Raw genomic sequence first — 26,450 nt, 5'->3', positions numbered from 1 at the left:
TAAGGTAGCTCAGACGCAACCCCTCTAGGGCTCTATAAATCAAAGTCAACCCTTTGAGCCGTATGCAGGAGAATATCAGTCAATGCTGCTAACACAGCACACGTAATCAACACAATGAGCAGTCTACCCTAGCTGAAGTTTATTGTTGTTAATTGCTGATGATGTACATGGTGCTTTATGGAAACAGATAAAGAGTTCTTCCAAGGGAATCTTCAAACATATCACCATAGAGAATACAGTGTGATACTCCATTCTTGAGGGCACACAGGAATGGAGGGCTTGGGCAAGGCCTTGGCCTACATGGGTAAACACTTCTGGTTACTGCAGCTACCTGGAAACGAGGGGCAATTCTGGCATACCTGGGTGATAAATGTCACGTGCATTCATTAACAAGCAAGAACTGATCTCTTCCTTGTCATATTCTCTAGAGATTGCTGCTCCCTCAACCCCAGCACTTCTTCACCTTTATCTGAAATTATCTTCAGTCAATTCACTTTCCTCTAGAAGAGGCGGGAATGAAGAGACCCAATTGCTATCTCTGGCTCTCCAACTGACCTGCTGTGTGACCTTCTTAGGCAAGTCACTTCACCTTTCTGTGCCTCTGTTTCCCCTTTGCTTGTCTTGTCTGTTTAGACTGCAAGTTTTTCAGGGGAGGGATGATCTTTTACTCCATGTCTGAACACAATGGAGCCCTGTTCTCAGTTGGGGCCTCTAGGGTGTTACTGTATGATAAATATTAATTTATGCCCCTGTCTTAATCACATGCTATGTAAGCAAAAGTACCACTCCAGCTCGGTCTGATGAAGGAACTGAGTGGTATCAATACACTACTTGTGTTGAAGACTACATAGTCTTGCAAGAGAAAGGCAAGCTCCTTGCAGAAACCTACACACAAGCTAGCATCTCACACATCAGTCAAGTAACTGTAGTGCCCAGTCTACCTGTGGAATTTCTCAAAGGAAAGAACAAAGCCAGCATAACTGTTCTACCTACTTCCTCCTCCTCCCCCCTCAAAAAAGCCCTGCAGATTATCAAAAATCCTGCATAATCTCACGTGATTGTTTAATTTTCCCAAAAGTCATTCATGCAGCCAAGTTACAAAGGCAATCTCTTTTAGGTGGCAGTAATTCTTTGTTCCAGTACTTTATTAATAAGGCTGATTAAAAAATGCTGAAAGCCTGATGCCCCATTATTTTGAGCAAAACCTTATTTTGTAATGATTATTTAAATTTATTTAATGTTTCGAAACCATTCAGAACCCAGCCCAGGTTACTCTCCCACCTAAGGTGCCACAAGTACTCCTGTTCTTTTTGCGGATACAGACCAACACAGCTGCTACTCTGAAATCTCCCACCTTTGATTATATTGGAAATATATATATATATAGTCAAATTAGTGAAAAATCATACAGGAGTCTTGTATTTCTCTTGGCAATTACTGACAACCCAGTGCTTTATTCCCAATCAGTGCTCGTATACAGACGCTTGTAAGGTCCTGCATTGGAACTGGAAAGAGTAAAGCCCCCCTGACCACCAGTAGTGGGTGGAAGCTGTAGGGAGGGTGAGAAATGCAGAAGCAGAAATGTATATCTTAGTGGGAGAATATGCTGTTCATTAGGTTAGTGAGTCACAACACTGCCAACCTGATCAGCTCTGGAAGCAACAGATCTCAAGGCAAGTTCTTGCTGCATCAGCCAACCCGTCTTTTTCTTCTTCGATTCCCATCGGTCAGCACAATGGCAACAGTGGGGCCAAATGAAGGCTTTCCACCACTTTCTATCTTGTACCTGCTTCACAGCTTCATTCATCTTTCTGTTCTGTCATTCCAAACCACTGATGGGAGCTTACTGGTCTTTGTCTTACATCTATCCTTTGTCTAAAAAGTACAGTTCTCTAAAAAGTGCCTAAACCTGGTTCCACTTTCTATTGTGTAGTGTTTCCAACTCATGTGTGTAACTTTAGCGCCCTCGTGGCCAAGATGGAGTCTGCTCTGCAGGCAGCTCTGGCCAAGAGATGGCGTGCGCAGGAATGCTGCAGGAGAAATCCCTTCCACCCCAGGGCACCTGTTCCAACCCCCCCAGAGTGAACACACCCACCCACAGGAAAAGTACAGTGGATATAACCAAGGAAATATTTATTTACAGAGGGATGAGAGGAGAAAAACAACAAGGGGAAATATAGGGGAGGGGGAGCAGTAAAACAGGGCTGCATCCAACACAAGGTCCCACAGACCCAGTGGTAGCGCAGTCTGGAAGGGCAGACATTGAGCAATGTGCCTGCACACAGAGTTCAGGAGTCCTGAGCAAAGTTCCAATGCAGTGGTGAGTCTTGAGTGCTCCTGGTCGTCTTCGGCGCCAGTGAACTTTCCCTCAACAAACCCCTCCAGAGCCCTCTTCTGCCGCTCTCTGCAAAGCCACACAGAGCGACCACCTCCCCACTTAACTAACCTCCCTCCTTGTTCCTAATGCAGAGTCAGAAGCCCCAGTACTTACAGCCACATGCAGCTCTGGGCAGCTGTGATACTGGGTCCAGCTCCAGCCTGTACTTCTCGGCAATTCCTCCCTGGCACAGTGCTCCTCCTGGGGTGTCCCTGATCGGCCCTGTCCGTCTCAGGCCTCGGGCAGGTTCTCTGCTGCTTCACTTTTCCAGGGCCTGCAGGCTGCCTCTCCCTCTCCTTGGAGCTCGGGTGCTGCCCCCTGGAGTTTCCCTCCTTTTTTCTTACTCTCCCCCTCCCCCTTAGGAAAAAGATTTAAAGGGCCATGCTCTCTAAACCCCAAAGGGGTTACATGTGATTTTAGTGTAAGTTGCACATTATTTGGGGATTTTCATAGCACCTCAGTTACTAGAATCCTCTGAGTAGGTAAAAATCTTTCATTAAAAAAAATATTCTAGCCCCCATGTTTATAGATTTCAGAGTAGCAGCCGTGTTAGTCTGTATCCGCAAAAAGAAGAACAGGAGTACTTGTGGCACTTTAGAGACTAACAAATTTATTAGAGCATAAGCTTTCTTGGACTACAGCCCACTTCTTCGGATGCATATAGAATGGAACATATATTGAGGAGATATATATACACACATACAGAGAGCGTAAACAGGTGGGAGTTGTCTTACCAACTCTGAGAGGCCAATTAATTAAGAGAAAAAAAACTTTTGAAGTGATAATCAAGCTAGCCCAGTACAGACTTCTGTAAGAAGTCTTCTTAACTGTCTGTACTGGGCTAGCTTGATTATCACTTCAAAAGTTTTTTTTCTCTTAATTAATTGGCCTCTCAGAGTTGGTAAGACAACTCCCACCTGTTTACGCTCTCTGTATGTGTGTATATATATCTCCTCAATATATGTTCCATTCTATATGCATCCGAAGAAGTGGGCTGTAGTCCACGAAAGCTTATGCTCTAATAAATTTGTTAGTCTCTAACACAAGTACTCCTGTTCTTCATGTTTATAGAGAAAAGCTTGAAAACCGGAAAGCCAATAAAAACCCCATATTATTTAAAAAAAAAATCTCATGAGCTTTAAGCCAATCGTATTTTAGGCCTGACTCATGATTTTTAAATACTTAAGGCTGTCAATAGATACCAGGGTCGTGGACTCCAGAAGTTCAAAAACCATTAATTAGACCCCCAACATGAGGGTTTTAAAAGATACTGTTCTTTTTTATCTGGTTTGATTTTCTGACCTTCCCCTGCCCACCCCAGTGTGTGTGTGACTGTTAGTGTTGCCCACTTTCCCAAATGTAAAGAGTTTGGTGATTCTGGGCCCTGCAGAGTCTCCTCTTCCCTTTGCAGGTTGGGGGAGGGGGTTGCAGCTCCAGGGCTCCTCATCCCCCTCTGCCCCTCCCCAGGTCTGGTACTGCAGAGACTGAGGGAGCAGATTGACTCTCTTACCAACTCTCCTGATTTCTTCTTCCTGCATCAGGGGATTTCACCCACCCCATCCCACCTCCTGAGGAGCTTCAGCCCTCTCCTGGACTTCAGCCCTGCAGGAGGGGTAGCCCCCCGATTGGCTGTCTGCCCCCCTGCCTTGTCTCCTGGGGAAGAGCAGCCAATCAGACCTATAGCAGAGGCCAGACTGAGCTCTACTCCCTCTCCCCAGGAGCTTGCACAGGAGTGGGGGGAGGAGGGAGAGAAAGAGTCCTGTAGCTTGGGGTGGTGCTGCCCCCTTCTCCTGCCTCCCCTCCTGTGAGCCACAGGTCATCTCCTCTGCCCCTCCCACTGCAACACCTAGGCTGGGAAGGAGCCAAGGGGAGTGAGGGACCCTGCTGCAGCCCCCCAGGCCTGGGGAGGTGGGTGAAGAGTCCCAGGAGGAGCAGAGGGGAGGCTGGGGGATGAATCGAGGGAACTGGGGGACAATGCGGGACAAACTGTTGGATGCAGACAGCCTCTTTCTTTTGCACACATATGGCATCTGCACAGCAACATTCTATAGCTGCAGTTATAGGTCCATGAGCCATTTCAAGGTCTCCTCTCTGACACTGTGGATATCGTCTAGTTCACCTTTGAATCCATATTTGGGGCACTGTGTTGTAATGTGTTTGATGGTTTGGATGTTCACACCACAGATGCATGAAGGGGAGTCTTTGATGTTCCACTTGTGCATAAAGTAGCAGCATCTTTCATACTTTCTTGGATGTGCTTCAGTGTGGTCCAAAGTCAGTGTGGCACATCAAAACTGAGCCAGCACCTTGTTAGCTCAATAATAATGTGCTTATTTGGAATGGTAGGTGAGCTCCAGACACTTTGCCATTCCCTGGTCAGATCTAGAGACATGAGGTGGTCACGTATCGTCCATGGTCGTTTTTGCAATTTCAGGCATTGTTGGGGTATGTTAGCTGTAGCCTGCCAGATGGGAAGTGCTGGGTAGTCTTCGAACCATGTAAGTTCTCGTGCTATGGCTACATCTCAATGGATAACTTGAGGTTTGATGTTTGCTAATTTAGAAAGCCACGGTAGAGGTGTTGATTTTAAAGTTCCCATGATGATTTGCATGGCCTAATTCAGCTGCCCATCCACAAGCTGGGTCTGGCACCTTCTTGCCCATACCAGTGCACAGTGATGCCAGGAGGGCATTTCCAATTTCTGGGTCTCTATGCTCATAGTTCTGGAGTAGCTCTCATCTCTCTACAGTCCATCAAGGAGGCCCCGGGGGATGGTCTTCTGTGTGATGGAGGTTGGGAATAACCTTTAGCACTGGGGGAATGTGGGAGAGTATTGTCCACAGTCATAGTGAAAGTGGCTCAGGCCAGTATGGCGCCGGTTTTGACTAGAGAACTGGAATTTGAATGCCACTGTGCGTCAGTCCTGTCTGGGCTCGTGTGGGGGAAGTCATTGAGGATGGTCTGCGAGGCGGGTATTGGTGGGCCTGTCTCAGCAGTAGAGATGAAGGTCAGAGCAGTGGGGAGAGGGCTGAACAGAGGGAGCTGATGGCGAATGGGGGGCCTGAACTGAGATGGGCAAGGGGGGGCTGAATGGAGAGAGCTGGGGGCTCGTGGGGGGGCTGAACGGAGGGGCTGGAGGTGAGAGCTCCTGGGGGCAGCCAGACTCCCCTCAGCCAATGTGTGGGGCAGGGGGTCAGTGCTGATGCCCCCCACGCACACAGTGCGGGGCGGAGGCGGTGAGCCCTCAGGAGACAGACCAGGGCCACCACACAACCTTACCCGAGGTGAGCACACGCGCTGGGCCTGCGCCCTTCTGGCAGCACGGGATGTTGGGGGGGGGGGGGGGGGTCTCCTGGCCGGACCTTGCGGCTCCGCCTCTGCACGCCAGGGGGCGCGTCACAGAGACGCTCGCGCCGGCCGCTAGGGGGCGCTGGGCGGCCCCGCTCCTCAGCCTGCAGCATGGCGGCGGCGGGCGCCTCGCGGCCCCAGGCCGGGGTCGCTGCTGCCGCCGCCGCGGCGGAAGAGTCGTCGGACAGCGAGCCGGAGCAGGAGCCGGGCTCCCCGCACAAGCTCATCCGCAAGGTCTCCACGTCCGGCCAGATCCGCCAGAAGGTGCGTGCGGCGCGGGCGGGGGGCCCGCGGGTCGGGCCTCGGGCTGCCGCCGCGCTGGGCCGGCTCTGGTCCGAGAGCCCAGCGCCCGGAGCCCGCCCTCGGCACTGCCCCGGCTCCGCGAGCCAGGCTGGGCCCCCCCGTCAGACTGTGCCCCGTGGTCCCCATCCCCCGGGTCAGACTGTGCCCCCCATATCTACCAGGCAGGCTGTGCCCCTCATGAGATTGCCCCTCATCCCCATTCAGACTGTGTCCCAACTTCTACAACCGCATGTCAGACTGTGCCTCCCTCATATCTACCAGGCAGGCTGTGCCCCTCATCCCCAGTCAGACTGTGCCCCAACTTCTACAACCGCATGTCAGACTGTGCCCCTCGTCAGACTGTGCCTCCCTCATATCTACCAGGCAGGCTGTGCCCCTCATCCCCAGTCAGACTGTGTCCCAACTTCTACAACCGCATGTCAGACTGTGCCCCTCGTCAGACTGTGCCTCCCTCATATCTACCAGGCAGGCTGTGCCCCTCATCCCCAGTCAGACTGTGTCCCAACTTCTACAACCGCATGTCAGACTGTGCCCCGTGGCCCCCATCCCCCTGGGTCATACTGTGCCTCCCCCATATCTACCAGTCAGACTGTGCCCCTCATCCCCAGTCAGACTGTGCCCCAACTTCTACAACCGCATGTCAGACTGTGCCCCGTGGCCCCCATCCCCCTGGGTCATACTGTGCCTCCCCCATATCTACCAGTCAGACTGTGCCCCTCATCCCCAGTCAGACTGTGCCCCAACTTCTACAACCGCATGTCAGACTGTGCCCCCCCGTCAGACTGTGCCTCCCTCATATCTACCAGCCAGGCTGTGCCCCTCATCAGATTGCCCCTCATCCCCAGTCAGACTGTGCCCCAACTTCTACAACCGCATGTCAGACTGTGCCCCTCATCAGACTGTGCCTCCCTCATATCTACCAGCCAGGCTGTGCCCCTCATCAGATTGCCCCTCATCCCCAGTCAGACTGTGCCCCAACTTCTACAACCGCATGACAGACTATGCCCCTGTCAGACTATGGCCCGTGGCCCCTATCCCACTGGGTCAGACTGTGCCCCCCCCATATCTACCAGTCAGGCTGTGCCCCGCATCCCCAGTCAGACTGTGCCCCAGCTTCTACAACCGCATGTCAGAGTGTGCCCCCTGTCAGACTGTGCCCCCCACTCCCATGCCCCCAGTCAGACTGTGCCCCTCACCCCATACCTGCTAGTCAGACTGTGCCCCCCATTAGATTGTGCCCCTCATCCCGTCAGACTGTGCCCCCATCAGACTGTTCCCCACCACCACTCCCATAACCCTTGTCAGACTGCCCTGCACTCCCCATACTTATGGTCCCAGACAGACTCTGCCACCTCCACATCCATGTTCCCTTGCCAGACTGTGCCCCTCACTTCTCATATGCCCCGTCAGACTGTGCCCTCCTCCCCCGGTCAGACTGTACCCCTCCAACCCCCATCTGCTCCCGGTCAGACTGTGTCCCCCCATCCCTCCACTCCAGCCCCCTGGTTAGGCTGTGCTTCTCCTCCCTCCATTCCGCCTCCCACCCCTACCTTGTTATATTTCCTTGATCAGGCTACAACCCCCATCCTGTCCGTAGTCAGACTGCATTCCTTCATCTCCTGATGGTGGTTGTGAGGGTGCTAGGCTGTCATTAGTCTCAGTGGCAGCATTTTGCCCGCTTTAAAGGAACTCTCATTGCATCCCTGCTATGGTGCCACCCCAAGGTAGAAGACATGGGGGCCCCCTTAGGTTAGAGATAAGAACAGTCCTAGGGGAGTGCTAATTCGTGTGCTGCAGCTCTTTGGCTTCTCCCTATAGCTTTGTGAAGTCCTCTATGTTCCTTGGGGTTTTACATATTGTTTTACTGCCTAGAAATAACAGGTTAAACATCCCTTCACCCCTGCTGTTATCTCCAGAGGGTCAGCACAATACTGACTGAGATGCTGGAGGCTTATTTGTGGTGCAAGGTTTTTTTTTCATGGGGTTGGAGAGCAGATGTATCTTGTCAGAGCCATCTTATGGGAGTGGTGGTGGGGCACAGTCTGACGGGATGAGGGGCACAGAGTCTTCATGTACATCCAGTTCTGGTGATGACTGTCCCTGACATTGTTGCCCTCTTCTCACATGTGGGCATTCTCATCATTCTGCTCAAGATCATTACACTGGTCCCAGTTCTGAGCTTCTCCTCTTCCAGTGAAGGATAGTCATTTGTGAGGGCTATTTAATCATCATTTCAGCACATATATTGGAGGTCTGGTGCTGGAGACCCTGTGTCACTTCTTGATTTAAAACTATTGAGACCAATGGTGCTCTTCCCAGTGTTGGGGAGATGGTTCTTTAGCTGTGATAATATAGGAGAAAGTCTACCAAACAGCAAAACCCTGAGCATTCTGAGCAGATCTCAGCCAGGCTCTGCAAACAATTAGTTAGATTTCAGCTGTCAGTCTGTTTTAAAGCTCAAGGACTTTCTGGATCCTCTACTACACCTGAAGGGTTGGATGTTAGAAATTCTTCCCACAGAAGGCCGGATGAGCCCTGCGTTCTCTTAATAGTGCCTGCAGCCAGAATCCCCTGTGGATAGGGAGGAAGGATGCAGCAGTCACACTAGTGGATATAGCTTTAGTATCTGTGCATTGTGGCAAGTAATAAAAACAAGGACAAATCCTTTTACAATACTGGAATGGGAACCTTCCCCTACCTAACTGCAGGACACTTGGGATACCAAAGTTATAGGTGCCTTAGATTTGTGGCAGTTCAAATAAAACAACTCTTCCCAGATCCCTGCTTAATCACTTGCCATATTTTACATCATTTCCTACGTCAGTGTGGCTGGAAAAAGCCTAAACCAGCTACTTGCACTATGTGAAAATAAACATGTTAGGAACAAGGATTATAAACAGAAATTGTCTATAGCCATTAAGCCTTCCTTATTTTAATCTGCAGAAGACCTTTAGCTGCTAAACAATGTCAAGTTCTCCAGGCAACCCTGAATATTACAGCATTAAGGATTGCTTCATTCTGCTGCTTTCCCTCATTTTATTTCATCATTTCTGCTTCATCCATTTCCCTTCTGCATGCTGTGTCAGGCTGTCCCAAGGAAGGGGGAGAAAAGCCAGACAAGACTGGTGTGTGGGGAGCCACAGTTGTGGCTAGATTTATGAAAAAGTCAGGCAGCCTGAAGATGAGCTATTTCTTTTTACAAAGATAGACTTAATTTTCCACTGGGCATTTTTAGTTATTGAATAACATAGGGCAGGCTACCATAAGGTTCAGGAGTTCAAGACGTCTCACAAAATGACAGATGTACGATTCCAATGCACCCTGAGGATGTATATCTCTGCTAACCACACCTTTAGCTGCAGTTGCCTCAAGGCTGTTCCTACAGTTGATTGTACAACTAAATCATCTGAGGAGTTTATTGGGTTGTGGCCGGTAGGGGGCCTCTTCACCATAACATTGCAAGTGTGAAGCTTTTACAGCTAAACCTGCCAGTCAGTTCCTCTGCATTTACTTGTTCATTACAGTAAATTTCAGATATTCCAGAGATATGTTTTGTTTCCTGTACTGCTCAAGATCATTTTCCCCTTTCTTCAGATTAAAAAGGACTTCTGACTTATAGGTGTATACATTTTCATTACAACTATTTCCAAACCTGCATGATGATTAAGTGCTCTTGACTGAAATATACACCCATAGCCATAGCAAGTGTTGTTGGTTAATTTAATGGGGTGTTGGTTGTGATTTTTAGTCTCATATGCCAGGCTTGAAATAGACACATACTAGCTAGAAGCCATGAGAGAAAGCCACTCCGAAGGGTATAAGCACAGATTTAAAATTTTTATTAAAGTTAATGTTTAAATATACACAAGTTAAGAGGGAAGGTACTATACATCTGGGGTCAGGCTTGAGTTATGAGGGATTACAGGTATCGCTTACAAGGATCACGAGATACATACAGATCACATAACCAGCATAGACCCACATTGGGGTGCAGGAGTTTTTAAAGCGTCAGCGGATAAGTGGGCTCGGGTACGCCACCCATGGAATGTATTAAGAGTCCAAGTCAGTATCAGTGTAGCGAATAAGTGCATGGGTGGAGTGCGTCCCTGGGTTCGTCAGGGAAGGAAGTAGGTTATTTCCCTGATCGGCGGTCTTGATTACTCAACCTGCTATTGACGGTGTCCCGTGATGTGTTCCGTATAGATGTCTCTGGACCACCTGATGGTGTCGGACACCATGAGCTGTCTCATGAGCCGGGCGTAGCGTCGACCGACTCCGCACACTCTCGGTACCGGTTCGTTGTGGGGGTCCCGTGAGCCCAGGGCTCCCACAATCCGGGCGTGTATCTGGACCTCATAGCCCTGGGCTCTCAGGGTGTTGGCCAGCGGGGTGTACTTCAACGCCTTCCGTGTTTGGGCCTCATGGAAGGCTGGTGACCTGTTTTCAAATGTAGTAAATTGGTGGGAGAATCAATGCTGTCTTTCCCTCCTGCAGCTTCTGGAATTAAAAATAGGTCTAGAACAGTGGTTCCCAAACGGGTTCGCGAAATGTTACAGGGGGTTCTCGGGAAAAAATTTCCTAATGGCGGACAGAGCTGTCCCTAGGAACCCCGGGCAGCACGGGGCTAGCAGCCCGGAGCCCCTAGACTTCCAAGAGCTAAGCAGATCAAAGCAAGCATATCTATCACACTGAGGAGATTTAAACTTCATGACTCCTTATAAGAAATGGAAAGGGAGGTGGATATTATTTGCTGTTTTTAAAATTAAATAGGCAGCTAATATTGTTTTTTAAATTATTAGGAAGAACAAGTTTAAGCTTTGTTGTAATGTGCGTTGTTTACCTGCACTGCTCAAGACCTGAATACTTATGTAGGAGGAACGATTTGAGTTGGCTTCTTAAATACCTTCATGCTGTTTCACATCTGATACTCCTTGATGAAACATAGGAGCCTTGTCTTATAACAGGCTTATTCAAAGTGATACAGGCTACAAAAGTGAGATCTTGGAAGAGTGTTGCTGTTTTCATAATGTAATAAAAGTACTATAATGATAAATAATAATTAAAAATAAATAATGTGTAATAAGCATGTTATAAAAACAAATTTTATATTTCCAAGATCACTGCTTTTATAATTTATACTCAAGTAAAGGAGAAAATCCCTGGAAATATTCATTTTTAGGAGTGGGGGTTCGCAAGACTTGACATTTTAGTGAAAGGAGTTCACAGGTTGTTAAAGTTTGGGAACCACTGGTCTAGAAGCAGGAGCCTTGTCTACACTAGTCATTGCTAACACTGGTTCACTGAAACCTTTAGTAGTACTAGTAAGAAATAAAATAATCCTAGGCTGTCTCTATACTGCCAGTTTCAGCGCCAAAACTTTTGTTGTTTTGGGGTGTGAAAAAACACACCCCTGAGTGACAAAAGTTTTAGTGCTGAAAAGCACCAGTATAGACAGCGCTTTATTGCTGGGAGCTGCGCACCCGGCAATAAAGCTCCCACGGCTCGTTCGGGGTGGCTTTTATTTATCACTGGGAGAGCTCTCCCCAGCGATAAAACGTGTCTACACTGCCCACGTCACAGTGCTGCTGCGGCAGCACTGTAACATGGGCAGTGTAGACATACCCCAGTGCACAGGGCTTAATGGTACAGAAGCAGCACAAACCTTGTTTTCTGCTGCTTCTAAGGCACTCTCCAAAGAACAGAGGAGCGATGGTTGGAGAGAGACTTCCTTCTCTTCACCTTTGTATGAGTTTTCAGAGCAGCTGGAGGAAACTGACAAGACATTGATACCTCGGACATCTCTGCTTCAGTGCATGATGGACCAATGGGCAGAGGAAGTTTCTTATTGACTTCTGGCAAGCAAATTTTTCAAGCTTTGTTCAATTGAGATAAGACATGGGGAAATGAAGCAGTTTACCAGTTTAAACAGGTATCATATGCGGTATTATGGTAAGAAATAACACATTTCAGCAAAATTCAATATAAAAGAAATATCTAACATTCTGGGGGATTGTGTATTTGAAGAGTTTGTTGTTTAGCTCACTTACTGTTCTGTTTTTCTTCACTGCAGTGTGTAGAGTACCTCTCAATACATTTGCCTTGCGACCACCTACCAATAGGACTAGAAGAAAATGTTATATAGGTATTTCATGTCAGAAACTGGAGTGGCTTCATGCCACAAGCTAGGTAGGGACTAGGAACCACACATTTAAAACAACACATTTGTTATGAAGAATTTAGAGTGGGATTAGTACTACAGTAAAACTAGTTAACCAGCTTTTCTCAGTCCTTGCAACCTAAACCAGACAGCCTGAGCACAAATTTCTAAGAATGGGGGGTCAGTAACCTACATGGATAACAGCACAGGTCAGGTCAGTGCATCACTCAGCACTGAGGAAGGAGAACAGAGCCCTTAGTACCCGTTTAATTGGTGTGACAATATCTATGCCCTCTAAATGAAGCATACATTAGCTATTATCCATGCCCTCCACCCATTAGTTTGCTCATGTCCTTTAAGCTTCACCTGTACTGATGACTTTGGGGAATCATATCACTAATCCATTGCCATTGGCACAAGCAATGAGAACTTGTCTCACTGCTGGAGATGTTTGAATGCTGTGTGAGAGCAACAGCTGTTACTTCCTTTAAAACAAAAAACAAAAACCCACACAGCTTTTCTCATTCTTTCTAACCATATTTCAGGTTCCAGGAACTAGAGAGCCAACATTAAACCTTTGAATGGTTTGAGGACAAAGATTTACGTAGACTACATTGCCGAAAAGTACATTTTGGAATAAATATTCCCTGAAATACAAGTAGAGACAGTGTACTAAATACTACTTACACCTGCCTATAGCTAATAATAAAAATCTAGTTTTTAAAAAAAGCTACGTCAGCCAGTTGCACGGTTTCCTTTTTACCAAAACCTACAATTAACAGCTATTACCGTTTTGTACTGGGAGAATACCAGATTATAAATCAAAATCTTAAAAGCCTAACCCTAGATCATCAGTTTAGAAAAGTTAGTAGCAAGTCATTTCATAGAGCTGGGTTAATTTTCTTTCTCTCATTACAAATCCAACTTGATTATTTCTAAAAGAGAAGGTTCTACACCAGGTGTCTAAAAGAAAATAGAAGTGAGATAATGGATTTTTGTAGTCCCTGTTTCTCTGGAAGTTTAGGCTCCATATACACTACATACTGTAGTATAGTAGCAGCCACAGAAGTTTCAGAGTGAAATGAAATTCAAGCAAAACATACTCCTCTTGGTCCTTGTTTTATAAAGAGCTTTTTAGTTTCAACTTTATTTACTTAAAATATTTTAACTAGCTTTTCATATTAAATAATTAGTTGCCCCTTTTCTCCCTGAGAGGTTGCTGGTTCTTGTTTCACTATAAGAGTTTACCTAGAAGCTTTTGCAGAAGAATCCTCTGAGGACTTCAGCTTGTTTGTATGCCCTAATGACTAATTATAATAATTGATTAACCCATTAGTTTCAGATGGAATCAGTTTAGTCTCCCTGCAGTTTCACTGGTGAAACTTAATGAACTGCATCTGAAACCAGCTGGCTTAAAAACCAAACCAAACAAAAAAAGCTCTCTTATCTATCTCTCACTGTAGTATCTGAGTGCACAGTCTTTATACATTTATTTATCCTCACAAAAGCCTTGTGGGGCAGGGAATTATTATTCCTATTTTACAGATGGGAAACTGAGGCCAAGGGACTTGCCCAACATCATGTCGGATGTAGGTGGCAGAGCTAGGAATTGAATTCTGGTCTCTCAAGTCTAAAAATAGTGCCCTGGTCACAGGCTACCTTCCTCTCATATTGTTCACTCGCTGTTTCTTAGAAAGACTGTTCAGGAACAGGGGTTTGGGCAGCTGGGAAGAGTCCATTGCTTTTAAAATTGCTATCTCATGAGGAAGGTCCATCTGCATTCTGCCTTTTTGAGATCTACAGGTCTTATTTTAAAAAATGTCTGTGATCAATATTTTGGGGTCCCTGGCTAAACCAGTTGTTCTGTTCTTCTGCTGGTACTGTGGCTGAGAGTTAATAAATCACTGTTCCAAGAGCTATGTCGATTTCCCTTGAAGCTGCTGTTGCAGAGATCAAGGTGTTTTGAGATGATCAAAAATATTTTGAGCATTCTGAAAGGGCATTACAAACAGTGGAAAATTTAAAAAAAATTTTTTTTAAAGGCAACTTGAAAGTAAATGAGAAAAAATTGACTTAAAAGCACAAGTTGTCTGATACATATATACTGAATAGCATTTGATAAAATCAGTTGTTACAAAACAACAGAAATAAAAAATTTAAAAGATCCTTTCAGTACTAATTACATGGCTGAATTACACATTACTCATGGATGTAGTCCCATTGCAGTCAATAGGACTACTATGTGGAGTAAAATGAGCAGGATTTGGTCCATAATCTGTCAGCTACTGAAGAAGGCAGCAGCAACATGGAAGAAACCCTGGTGTGCTGTGAGGATGTTACACTAGTCTCCTTGCCCCTCCAGATACTTATTGAGGGGAATCAGAATTCCAGTCTCCCTCCCTCCTTGGGTTATGACTCTTTTGTCTTTCCTCTAGTCTAGTAGTTTTCAACTTTTTCCCATCACCATACCAGGACTTGCCCACTGACCCTTCCTTCCCACTTGTCCAGGACAGCCCCGCCCACTACTCTCTCATTTAGCAGAAAGGGAAGGACTGGATGGTTGTGACTTTGAGGTTAAGAACCCCTGCTCTGTTCCTGGATGTGCTTTCCTCTTGTGTGTTCATTATTCCTGTATCTGAGGGAGCATGGAATGTTCCTGTGATCAATGCACTACTCATTCTAAAAGCAGGCAGAATGAGAGGAGTGACAGGCAGGCCTGGTGGAAAAAAGCATTCTTGGGTAATAATTTGACTCGCCTCTGATGAGTGCATTTTTTTGAGCCCTAGTAATGCAATTATGTTTTAGCTTTCCAGATTTGGTGCTGTAGGAGAACTAAGGTAATTGCAGTATAATAGAGGCAATGCAATTGTGTGTTAGTACTGGAGGTTCTTAGATGCTTTGATAGTCATGTTCTAGAGCTGAAGTTTTCATCAGAGAATGCATTTTGTTGCTGTGCTGCAGTGTTGTAGAGGTAATGGAGTTCTTGCAGCCTGATAACATAAGGAATGTATTAGCATTTTACATGTATAGTGTAAGATGGTCGAAGATACAATATATCTCATGTTTGATCTAAGTCTGTTTAGCTCACATTAAAGGATTAGGACCCTTTTAAATCTCTCTTCTATACACTAGTGTTCAGATAACATTTAAGCTGCTGTCTTTGGCTTTAGACATGTCTCTACATGGATTTGAGCTCTTATCTTTCAGCTTTGCTGTAGCTGCTGGGTTGATCTGAACTTTATGTACATCTGTCCTCTGATAAATGTGTTCTGGAAAGATGCTTGGAGCCTGTGGAAAGCATAGAAGGGCTTAAGCAGTAGTGCTACCAGGAGTTGTTCAGCTACTAACTCATTCTGTGTCAGGTTGTGGTGATGTGCTTTTCATTCTCTCAGTTGTAAGAGGCTAACCAAAGTATTCGTCTATTTTAAGGGCTTTTGTGGAAGCTCTCTGACTGGGCTTGTCTTATGAGGGAGCTGAGTGACTGATGTGTTGGCCTGTACAGATGCAACATTTCCCATATTTCCTGACTGTTAATCTATTCCCACCTGATTTAAGAGCGCTTTCCCTCTTCAAGACAACATCATTTAGAACCACATCACTTGGCTGGGGGATATTGTATTGAAAGAAGGATATGTCTTAGACCAGGGGTGGACAAACTACGGGCTGGATCTGGCCCGCCAGCTGTTTTAAGCGGGCTCTCAAGCTCCCACTGGGGTGTGGGGTCTGGGGCTTGCCCTGCTGTGGTGCTCCAGCGAGGGAGCAAATTTGGGGGCTCCTCCATGTGGCTCCCAGAAGCAGCAGCATGGCCCCGCTCCATTGCTCCAGCTGGGAGCAGAGTCAAGGCCCACTCCATGCTGCTTCTGGAAGCAGCGGCATGGCCCTGCTCCATCTCCTACGTGTAGGAGCAGCCAGAGGGCTCCGCTCTGCACACTGCCCCCGATCCAAGTGCCATCGCTGCAGCTTCCATTGGCCGGGGACTGCGGCCAATGGGAACTGCAGGGGCGGCGCTTGTGGACAGGGCAGTGTGCAGAGCCACCTGGCTGTGGCGCCGCATAGGAGCCAGAGTGGGGACATGGCTGCTGCTTCCGGGAACTGCTTGACGTAAGTGCCGCCCAGAGTTGCACCCCTGAGCCTCTCCCCACACCCCAACTCCCTACCCCAGCCCTGATTCCCCTCCGAACCTTTTGATCCCTGCCCAGAGCACCCTCCTGCACCCAAAACCCCTCACCTCTAGCCCCACCACACAGCCCACGCTCCCAACCAGAGCCCTCACCCCCCCCCCCAACGCTCCCTACCCTGCTGCCCCAGCCAGGAGACCCCCCCTCCCCGCACCCTGAACTCCTCATTTCTGGACCCACCCTGGAGCCTGCACCCACTCCCTCACCCCGATCCCAATTTCATGAGCATTCATGGCCCGCCATAAAATTTCTATTTGCAGATGTGGCCCTCGGGCCAAAAAGTTTGCCCATCCCTGTCTTAGGGCATGTCTTCACTAGCAACGTTAAAGTACGTGGCTGTGTAGTCGCGGCACAGAGCTCTCTCCTGGCGCTATAAAAAAACCACCTCTACGAGGAGAGTAGCTACCAGCCCTGGGAACGCGGCTCCCAGCGCTGGTGCACTGTCTACACTGCCACTTTACAGTGCTGAAACTTGCAGCGCTCAGGGAGGTATTTTTTCACACCCCTGAGCTAGAGTGTTGCAGCGCTGTAAAGTGGCAGTGTAGACATGGCCTTAGACCCAACAAGAGTTAAGGTGTTTAAAAACCCTTGTTTAATTCCAATAACATTAAATAGTTAACCAAGAGATTTAAAACACCTTGACTCTTACCAATACAACAGGGACATTCTAACTGAAGACATGTTTTATTTAAAAGAAGTAACTTTGCTTTGCACAGTTAATCCAAGTTTAGGATATAACTGATTTCTGCCTTGACCTTGTCATTAGGTCATATAGCTTCACTAGCTATAGAGGGAGCTGTTGGTCACTCTGAAGTTTGCTTGTGTGACAGGTTGTAAAAGCTCTACTTGACTTCCATCAAGCAAGGTGTTAAATCTCTACTCAGATCTCTCACAGGCCTGGTCTACACTACGACTTTAATTCGGATTTATCAGCTTTAATTCGAATTTACCCTGCAACCGTCCACACAACAACGCTATTTATTTCGATGTAAAGGGCCCTTTAAATCGATTTCTGTACTCCACCCCGACGAGCGGAGTAGCGCCAAAATCGATTTTAACATTTTGAATTAGGGATAGTGTGGCCGCAATTCGATGGTATTGGCCTCCGGGAGCTATCCCACAGTGCATCATTGTGACCGCTCTGGACAGCAATCTAAACTCGGATGCACTGGCCAGGTAGACAGGAAAAGCCCCGCGAACATTTGAATTTCATTTCCTGTTTGCCCAGCGTGGAGAGCACAGGTGACCACAGATAGCTCATCAGCACAGGTAACCATGCAGGCTGATAATCGAAAAAGAGCACCAGCATGGACTGTGAGGGAGGTACTGGATCTGATCGCTGTATGGGGAGAGGATTCAGTGCTTGCAGAACTTCGTTCTAAAAGACGAAATGCCAAAACTTTTGAAAAAATCTCCAAGGGCATGATGGAGAGAGGCCACAATAGGGACTCTGAGCAGTGCCGCGTGAAAGTCAAGGAGCTCAGACAAGCCTATCAAAAAACAAAGGAGGCAAACGGTCGCTCCGGGTCAGAGCCGCGGACATGCCGCTTCTACGCCGAGCTGCATGCAATTCTAGGGGGGGCTGCCACCACTACCCCACCTGTGATCGTGGATTCTGGGTCGGGGATAGTCTCATCAGCGACGCCTGAGGATTCTGCCGATGGGGGAGAGGAGGAGGATGAGGATGAGCTTGCAGAGAGCACACAGCACTCCGTTCTCCCCAACAGCCAGGATCTTTTTCTCACCCTGACTGAAGTACCCTCCCAAGCCTCTCAAGACAGTACCCAAGACTCTGACCCCATGGAAGGGACCTCAGGTGAGTTTACCTTTTAAAATATAAAACTTGTTTTAAAAGCAAATGGTTTTTAATGATTACTTTGCCCTGAGGACTTGGGATGCATTCGCGGTCAGTTCAGCTACTGGAAAAGTCTGTTAACGTGTCTGGGGATGGAGCGGAAATCCTCCAGGGACATCTCCATGAAGCTCTCCTGGAGGTACTCCAAAAGCCTTGCCACAAGGTTTCTGGGCAGTGCATCCTTATTCCCTCCTCCATGGTAGGACACTTGACCACGCCATGCTTGCAGCAAGTAATCTGGTATCATTGCCTGACAAAGCCTGGCAGCGTATGGTCCCGGTGTTTGCTGGCATTCAAGCAACATCCGTTCTTTATCTTGTTGTGTAATCCTCAGGAGAGTGATATCACTCCTGGTAACCTGGTTGAAATACGGGAACTTAATTAAGGGGACAGAGGTGGCCGTTCCTACTGGGCTGTTTGCCTGTGGCGGAAAATAAATCCTTCCCTGCAGTTAGCCAAGCGCAGATGGGAAATTGGCCCTGAGTTTTTCGCGTTTGGCTAGCAGGGATCTTCCCTGTTACCAGCCACGCGGTGGGGGGAGGGGTACCGTGATCATCCCAGAGAATTCATGGCGGGAGGGGGGCGGCGGCGGGGGGGGTGGTTAGTTTGGTGCCTGCAGGGATCTTCCCTGATACCAGCCACGCGGTGGGGGGGAGGGGTACAGCGATCATCCCAGAGAATTCATGGCGAGAGGGTGGGGGTGGTTAGTTTGTTTTCTGCTGCTGCTGAATGTTAACAGAAAAACCGCAGCACTCTACAGGCTATGCTTGGTATGTGGGAAAGGAGGGCGCAGAAGCTTACCATGGCCGCATGCAAGCCGAATTCTGTTGCCCAGACCTGTGATCTCTAGCAGCAAAGCCACAGGCACTCAGCATTAAGAGGCAAAATGCGACCTTGCACAGAAATCACATGTGCTATGTAATGTGAATAGTGTTGGTCACCGTGAAAGAGTATAAGCATTGTTCTGCAAAATGTAGCTTTTTAAACCATTCTCTCTTTTTTCCCCTCCCTACAGCAGCTGCAAATTCCTCAAGCCTCCCTCCTCCATCCCGAAGGTTATCACAGATAAGGCGTCGTAAGAAGAGAACGCGAGACGAGATGTTTTCTGAAATTATGGAATCCAGCCGCAGTGACAGAGCTCATCTGAATGAGTGGAAGGAAACAGTTTCAAAGTATAGGAAAGAAGCCAGTGAACGTGAGGACAGGAGGGACCAACGTGAGGACAGGAGGGACCAACGTGAGGAGAGGAGAGACGCTCGAGATGAGAGGTGGTGGCAGGAAGACCAGAGGAGGCAGGATGCAACGCTGGGGCTGCTGCGTGAGCAAACAGACATGCTCCGGCGTCTGGTGGAGCTTCAGGAACGGCTGCTGGAAAACAGACTGCCGCTTCAGCCCCTGTTCCACACCGCCCCCTCCCCATGTTCCGTATCCTCCTCACCCAGACGTGTAAGAACGTGGGGGGGGGGAGGCTCCGTACACCTTCCCATTCCACCCCAGTAGACAGCCCAAGCCAAAGGCTGTCATTTTTTTAACCTTTTCTTTGTGGCTTTTTCCTTCCCAGCAATCCTCCTCCCAAATACCACCCAGGTTCCCTCCCTCTTTTTCTAATGTATTAATAAAGAATAAATGATTTTTAAATGAAGTGACTTTATTTGGTTTGAAAGAAAGCTGGGGGAAGGGGGAGGGTGGGTTCCTTACAGAAAATCAGTCAATAAAGGGGGCGGGTTTTCATGAAGGAGAAACAAACAGATATTTCACACTGTAGCCTGGCCAGTCATGAAACTGGTTTTTAAAGCTTCTCTGATGCACAGCGCTTCCTGGTGTGCTCTTCTAATCGCCCTGGTGTCTGGCTGCGCGTAATCAGCAGCCAGGCGATTTGCCTCAGCCTCCCACCCCGCCATAAAGGTCTCCCCCTTACTTTCACAGAGATTGTGGAGCACACAGCAAGCAGAAATAACAATGGGGAGATTTCTTTGGCTGAGGTCAGAGCGAGTCAATAATGATCGCCAGCGACCTTTTAAACGGCCAAATGCACATTCTACCACCATTCTGCACTTGCTTAGCCTGTAGTTAAACAGCTCCTGACTCCTGTCCAGGCTGCCTGTGTACGGCTTCATGAGCCATGGCATTAAGGGGTAGGCTGGGTCCCCAAGAATAACTATTGGCATTTCAACATCCCCAACGGTTATTTTCTGGACCGGAAAGTAAGTCCCTTGCTGCAGCCCTTTAAACAGAGTAGTGTTCCTGAAGACGCGAGCGTCATGAACCCTTCCCGCCCAGCCCGCGTTGATGTTGGTGAAACGTCCCTTGTGATCCACAAGTGCTTGCAGCACCATTGAAAAGTACCCCTTGCGGTTTATGTACTCGGTGGCTTGGTGCTCCGGTGCCAAGATAGGGATATGGGTTCCGTCTATCGCCCCACCACAATTAGGGAATCCCATTGCAGCAAAACCATCCACTATGACCTGCACATTTCCCAGAGTCACTAACTTTCGTAGCAGCACCTGAGTGATTGCTTTGGCTACTTGCATCACAGCAGCCCCCACAGTAGATTTGCCCACTCCAAATTGATTCCCGACTGACCGGTAGCTGTCTGGCGTTGCAAGCTTCCACAGGGCTATCGCCACGCGCTTCTCAACTGTGAGGGCTGCTCTCATCTTGGTATTCTGGCGTTTCAGGGCAGGGGACAGCAAGTCACAAAGTTCCATGAAAGTGCCCTTACGCATGCGAAAGTTCCGCAGCCACTGGGAATTGTCCCAGACCTGCAACACTATGCGGTCCCACCAGTTTGTGCTTGTTTCCCTTGCCCAGAATCGGCGTTCCATGGATAGAATCTGCCCCATTAACAACATGATCTCCAAAGCACCGGGGCCCGTGGTTTCACAGAATTCTGTATCTGTGTCCGTGTCCATGTCCATGTCAATGTCCTCATCATGCTTGTCGCTGCGCTGCCGCTGCCTCTTCGCCTCGTTTTTCTGGTCCTGGCTGAGCATAAACTCCATGAGAACGCGCGAGGTGTTTACAGTGTTCATGACTGCTGTCTTGAGCTCAGCGGGCTCCATGCTTGCCGTGGTATGGAGTCTGCAGTGTTCACCCACCCAGGAAAAAAGGCGCGAAAATGGTTGTCTGCCGTCCGTTGCTTTCATGCAGGGAGGGAGGAGGGAGGGAGGAGGTGAGGCTGTACCCAGAACCACCTGCGACGATGTTTTTTGTCCCATCAGGCACTGGGATCTTAACCCACAATCCCAATGGGCGCGGGAGACTGCGGGAACTATGGGATAGCTATGGGATAGCTACCCACAGTGCAACGGTGCAGAAATCAACGCTAGCCCCGGTACTTGGACACACACCACCGAATTAATGTGCTTAGTGTGGCCGCATACATTTCGACTTTATACAACCTGTTTTTCAAATCCGAATTATATAAATTTGGATTAATCCCGTAGTGTAGACATACCCATAGATGTACAGAGTGGAGAAATGAAGCAGAGCTGGAGATTGATGGACCAGTCTTGTTCCTCAGAAGGAACACGAGGAATTCTTAAAGAACTTCCCACACAGTTGCTAGAGAACTACACGTAACCTGAGATGGGTTTTTCAGTTTGTATAAAATCCTATAACATACTTTTGTTTTAAATAACTGCTATTCACACTAAGGCAAGAATAAAAGCCTGGAGAAAACCGCTCCCACAGTGAAAGGCTTGGGTTTTGTTGCTGGACCAACCGACCCACTACCCCAATATACAGTCTGGCTTTGGATTCCTGTGGCTCACCTATTATCCTCTTTTCTCTCTCTCTCTGGATTCCTTTTGTTATAATGAGTTCACATAAATACATTATCACTTCCATAACAGTGGAAGAATTCCAAATTGTCTTCATCTTTCAAGAGCTACTTTACTTGCATTAACAGGGCAGATTTCAAGTTGATTTTCCAAACAGTAGTAATCAGTTAGCCTCAAATATACAAACTGTGCTTTCCTTGTGATGCTAAATCATTGCTCTTCAATGATATCTCTCTGAATATCCTGTCCTTCATTGTTGGTATTGTTTTCTGAGTAGTTTGGGCTTCCCCTAGGGCTTTCTGGAGTTGGTTTCAAGGGTGTGACCATTGGCTAATGGAAGGATATTGCATTTGGGTTAGTTTGTTAACTGCTGCTGGTCTTTTGACTTTCTGTGTCTGTTGATCTTTTTATGAATCTCCATGGTTAGTCTAAGGCCTGGTCTACACTACAGAGTTAGATCAATGTAAGGCAGCTTATGGTGACCAAATTTTGTAAGCATCTACACTAAAATGTCACTCCCGCCAATGTAAACTTGCCCACTACATCAACTTAATAACTCCATCTCTGCGAGAGGCGTAGCACTTAGGTCAACTAAGGCCTTGGCTACGCTTGGGGATTCACAGCGAAGCGCGAGTGTAGTCGCGCCGCCAGCGCTGCGAGAGCTCTCTCCGAGGGGAATAGCTTGCAGCGCTGCGAGCGAGCGTGCAGCGCTGCAGGCGCTGATTACACTGGCGCTTTACAGCGCTGCACTCGCTGCGCTCGGGGGGGGGGGCGTTTTCACACCCCTGAGCGCAGCAAGTTGCAGCGCTGTACAGTGCTAGTGTAGCCAAGGCCTTAGGTTGACATAGTGTCAGTGTAGACACAGCGTTACTTACGTTGACTTTAGTGGCCTCCAGGAGGTGTCCCACAATGTCCTGCTCTGGTCACCATTTTGAACTCCACTGCCAAGGGCCCCTCCCCTCTAAAGCCCCGCAAAGTTTTGAAATTCCATTTCCGGCTTTCCCGCTCTGGAGACCTCACCTTACCAACTGCCCAGCTGACCATGCCAGCTACACGTGGCAGACTTGCTCCTGCCTCAAGTTTACAGGAGGAGGTGGATCTCCTGGGGCTGTGGAGAAGAGGCTGTGCAGGCACAGCTCCGATCTACCCGTAAAAACGTAGATATCTATGAGCAGATTGCTTGGGGAATGAGGGGGAGAACAAGAGGGACCCGCAGCAGTGCTGCATAAAAGCCAAGGAGCTGTGGCGTACGTACCAGAAGACAAGGGAGGTTAACAGTCACTGTGGTGCAGAGCCACAGACATGCTGCTTTTACAAAGAGCTGTATGCCATCCTCAGCAGAGAGCCCCCACCCCTCTCCCCCCAAAAACGCCCGGTGGATATTTCGGAGGAGTCAGAGACACAGGCCCCTGGAGTGAACAATGAGGAGGAGGAGTATGGGGGACAGGCGATTGTGGAGATCCAGTGGCACAGCGAGTCAGGACGTGTTTTAGATTCCAGAGCAGTCGAGCCAGTCCCTGCAGTCCAGCAAAGATGAGCATGATGCAGGGGAAGGAACCTCTGGTAAGTATGCAGTTTGCTTTGATATTGCAGGGACACATCCGTTGATTTACTCTTGACACATCAGTTGATTTACTCTTTTCTTCACACAACGCAGTGTCACCCTGTGGACCACCTTGCCAGAGGATGATGTTGTGACGAGGCTGCCAACTGAAGTGCCAAGACTACTTCTGCCCCTGCTTTCCTGCCCTGGCAGCTTAGGACTTCAGTGCCCTGTCTGGTTTGAGCCAGACTCGCTAGCCTGCTGCAAACCCAGACCCAGGGTCTGAACCACGTCCCCTAACAGCTGTAGGCTTAATTGAAAGCAACTTACAGAAGTGTTCCTGTCTTTAACACTCAGATGTCTAACTCCTAATGGGGGCTAAACCCCAAATAAATCCATTTTACACTGTATAAAGCTCATTCAGGGTAAACTCATAAATTGTTCGCCCTCTATAACACTGATAGAGAGAGATGCACAGTTGTTTGCGCCGCCCCCTCCCGCCCTCCGGGTATTAATACATACTCTGGGTTAATTAATAAGTAAAAAGTGATTTTATTAAATACAGAAAGTAGGATTGAAGTGGTTTCAAGTAGTAACAGACAGAACAAAGTGAATTACCAAGCAAAATAAAATAAAACACACAAATCTAAGCCTAATACAGTAATACAACTGAGTACAGATAAAATCTCACCCTGAAAGATGTTTCAGTAAGTCTCTTTCACAGACTGGACGCCTTCCTAGTCTGGGCACAATCCTTTCTCCTGGTACAGCCCTTGTTCCAGCTCCGGTGGTAGCTAGGGATTCTTCATGATGGCTCCCTCTTTTCTCTGTTCCACCCACTTATATCTCTTTTGCATAAGGCGGGAATCCTTTGTCCCTCTGGGTCCCCCCCCCCCCTTCTCAATGGAAAAGCACCAGGTTAAAGATGGATTCCAGTTCAGGTGACATGATCACATGTCACTGTAAGACTTCATTACCCACTTGCCAGCACACACACATACAGGAAGACTTACAGGTAAAACAGAGCCATCTGCAGTCAGTTGTCCTGGTTAATGGGAGTCATCAAGATTCCAAACCACCATTAATGGCCCGCACTTTGCATAATTACAATAGGCCCTCAGAGTTATATTTCATATTTCTAGTTTCAGATACAAGAGTGGTACATTTATACAAATAGTATGATCACACTCAGTAGATTATAAGCTTTGTAATGATACCTTACAAGAGACTTTTGCTCGAAGCATATTCCAGTTACATTAGCATATTTTCATAAAATCATATAGAGTGCAACATCACAGTTGTGAAGGCCAAGACTATAATAGGGTTCAAAAAAGAACTAGAGAAGTTCCTGGAGGATAGGTCCATCAGTGGCTATTAGCCAGGATGGACAGGGGATGGTGTCCTAGCCTCTGTTTGCCAAAAGCTGGGAATGGTCGACAGGGGATGGATCACTTGATGATTACCTGTTCTGTTGATTCCTCTGGGGCACCTGGCATTTGGCCACTGTCAGAAGACAGGATACTGGGCTAGATGGACCTTTGGTCTGACCCAGTATGGCCATTCTTATATTCTACCACTCCGCCCCAGGGGAGAGAACAGACAGTCACAGCCGCACATACACTGACTTGTGAGAGACTCTGGTGTATGTGTTTGTGAAATGACTGTTGTTTTTCCTTCAACGGTTCTTTTTCCTATATTTATAAAGCTTCATTCAATTATAATCATGTCTGTTTGCCTGGGTTTGGAATAAAAGTCTATCTATGGAAACTGAATTCATCTTTATTAGTTCACAGCATATGCAGGCTGGGGCTGACACTATTCACAGATAATAGCAATAGGTGCATTTGCAATGTTATATTACTACACACACTGCACTCATTATAAGGCTCATACTGGGGTGCAAAAAACAACAATGCCGGGCACAGCACACTACAGCAACACACATTACTGTGGCTCATTATTAAAATGGTCTTTCAAAGCTTCCCTGAGCCGTATAGCTCCCCGCTGAGCTCTTCTTATAGCTTCTTATAGGTCACCGTGCAGCCGTGACGTAAGGCCGTGCCAAGCCCCTGACCTCCAACTGCCCCCCTCTTCTCCCCAGAGACCTCCTGCTGCCCCTGCCGTACCTCCTTCCCCACTCCGGGTAGGAAGGCTACAATCATGGGCCCTCGTGTGCAGTGCCACCCTCCCATACCGGGGGGTGTCACATCCCTATTCAATTGTGGGGGCTGTAATGCATGGCCCAGGAAGAGAGCAGCAATAATTACTCTCCCTTCATAGCACGGGCCCTTGCCACCTGCTAGTTTAAATTACACCACGACACCTCTTTCAAAATGGTGCTTGGTTCATTCCCTTCTGGGAGTTGTAGTTTACTTCCTCTGTCCAAGCAAGCTGGAGCTACAACTCCCAGAATGCCCAGCGGGCTAACCCCGCTGCTGCGTGATTCAGAGAGCTGAGCTGGAGCCTGCGGCCTGGGTGACAGCCGCTCCGTTCTGGTGAGTCTCTGCTGCAGAGCCCTGTGCGGCATCTGAGCTGCTATCCGCAAAAATGATCCCAGGATATTTGCATCCGCGGATATAAAATGGATACCTGGGGATTTTCAGGGCTCTATTAATGGCCCTGCACATTTGCATCACAGCAATCCTCACGGTGGATTTCCCAACTCCAAATTGATTCCCGATTGATCAGTAGCAATCTGGCATTGCAAGCTTCCACGGAGTGATTGCCACTTGCTTCTCCACTGTCAGTACAGCTCTCTTTTGGTGTCACTGGGCGAGAGCGAGCTCTGCACAAACATCTACGAATGTGGCCTTGTACATCCAAGTTCTGCAGCCACAGCTCGTCATCCTATATCTGCATAACGATTTGATCCTATCAGTCAGTGCTTGTTTCTTGGGCCCAGAACCG

At 48.0% G+C, this 26,450-nt stretch overlaps 2 protein-coding genes across 9 annotated transcripts in view; both read left to right on the top strand.

Moving 5' to 3' along the window:
- The first annotated feature begins 5,796 nt into the window (after positions 1-5,796).
- DGKD (diacylglycerol kinase delta) overlaps positions 5,797-26,450 on the top strand; it is a 98,186-nt gene continuing 77,532 nt past the window's right edge. For all 8 annotated transcript variants that reach the window (XR_010590139.1, XM_065556117.1, XM_065556114.1 and 5 more), the window contains exon 1: positions 5,797-5,989. Coding sequence is in view for 7 of the 8 variants with exons in the window: in XM_065556117.1 (XP_065412189.1) it covers positions 5,837-5,989 (153 nt within the window). In the remaining variant the exon portion in view is untranslated. The remainder of the gene's footprint in view (positions 5,990-26,450) is intronic.
- Positions 17,497-19,810, top strand: LOC135973333 (SRRM2 protein homolog rsr-2-like). The gene is made up of 2 exons (XM_065556127.1): positions 17,497-18,179; positions 19,234-19,810. Exons 1-2 carry the CDS (start codon positions 17,639-17,641, stop codon positions 19,716-19,718), a joined length of 1,026 nt encoding a protein of 341 aa, XP_065412199.1. The 5' UTR covers positions 17,497-17,638; the 3' UTR covers positions 19,719-19,810.

The sequence above is a fragment of the Chrysemys picta genome, chromosome 9 (assembly GCF_011386835.1).
Source record: "Chrysemys picta bellii isolate R12L10 chromosome 9, ASM1138683v2, whole genome shotgun sequence".
NCBI classification, from domain to species: domain Eukaryota; kingdom Metazoa; phylum Chordata; order Testudines; family Emydidae; genus Chrysemys; species Chrysemys picta.
Note: the sequence above shows the minus strand (reverse complement) of the source record. Positions and strands in the feature narration are given on the sequence as shown.

Bases quoted from the DNA above. Each gene is read 5' to 3' on its own strand.
- LOC135973333 (XM_065556127.1), top strand. From the start codon at position 17,639: ATGCAGGCTGATAATCGAAAAAGAGCACCAGCATGGACTGTGAGGGAG. The intron at 18,180-19,233 runs GTGAGTTTACCT...CCCTCCCTACAG, and splicing joins CCCCATGGAAGGGACCTCAG to CAGCTGCAAATTCCTCAAGC.